The 1163-nt window shown below is 36.2% G+C and overlaps 1 protein-coding gene across 1 annotated transcript; it reads right to left on the reverse strand.

Moving 5' to 3' along the window:
- Positions 1–6: 6 nt before the first annotated feature.
- LOC112592792 lies at positions 7–882 on the reverse strand (the record flags this gene model as incomplete). The annotated part of the gene is made up of 1 exon (XM_025336941.1): positions 7–882. A coding segment is annotated over exon 1 (876 nt), but the record flags the coding sequence as incomplete, so codon positions are not given.
- Between the last annotated feature and the right edge of the window lie 281 nt (positions 883–1163).

The following is a 1163-nucleotide window of genomic DNA, read 5'->3' on the forward strand; positions in this document are numbered from 1 at the left end:
CCTTACCACTTCATGACCCATTTGGAATGTTAGTTCATCGAGTTTATATTTTTTTCCGCGTGGCATTGAAAGCTTCACTTTTTCTCGTAACTCGTCAAGTGTTTCTACGGGAGAAAAATCTATATTTTTATCCCGTAACCACTGTTGAACATCTGCCTTTCTACTGTTGGACTTCGGATAGTTCTCGATCAACGAAGGGTGATACGACGCGTTGTCCATAACAATAATACTCGGCTGTTCTAAGTTAAGTAGCATTTGTGAAAACCAATTTTCAAAAATTGTGGCGTTCATTTGAGAATGATAATCTTTGTTACCAGAATTGCATTGGAAAATAAGTTTTGATTCTTTAATGAATCCGAAGGAAGGAGATCCGGCGTGGCATATGATGAGGCGACTGCCTTTGCCCGTAGGTACATTTAAACCTTCCGTATTTTCTTCATTTTGCCAAATACGTCGACGGGTATGGTTTTGATTAACCCAGGTTTCATCTAAGTAGACTACTAGCCGAGTATCACGGTTCCTACGAAACTCATTCATTTTTCTAAGAAATTTAACGCGTGCAGCTACAATATCCGAACGTTCCATTAAGAATTTGCGACCGTCGTTACATTTCTTATACTTAAAATTAAGTTGTTTTAAAATTATTTTCACCGACGATTTCGATCCACGGTAATTTAATTTTTCACGCAATTCTACTAATATTTTAGCGGTCGTTGGAAATTCACCTCTGTCGTAAAAGCTATGAACAACTCTTCTGACCACTTCATTGTCAAAATCATCAAGTTCAGTAACAGATTTCTCGCGACTGTATTTTTTTCGTGGTGAATGAAATTTAAGGTCATTAGAACTTCCAACACAAGATTCTTCTTCATTTCCGGTCATTTTACTCTCTTTACATATCCGTTGTACAGTTCTCTGACTCACCGCACAAGCCTCGGTCGTCCTCTCCTGGGACTGTAGAAAATAATCTGCCAATTCAGGTTTGTCTTTGCTCTTGGCTAAGGTTTTAAAAAATGTATACACGTTGTATATTGTTTTTTTGTTTGGGAATGTATATCGGGTCGAATTGACATTTCGAAAAAATAATTTATCACAAATAGTAAAAAAAAACACCAAAAAAATTATAAAATATTGTACAAATTAGCCGTATAAAAATATCACAT

The sequence above is a fragment of the Melanaphis sacchari genome, unplaced genomic scaffold (genome assembly GCF_002803265.2).
Source record: "Melanaphis sacchari strain LSU unplaced genomic scaffold, SCAv2.0 Contig1940_pilon_pilon, whole genome shotgun sequence".
NCBI lineage: Eukaryota > Metazoa > Arthropoda > Insecta > Hemiptera > Aphididae > Melanaphis > Melanaphis sacchari.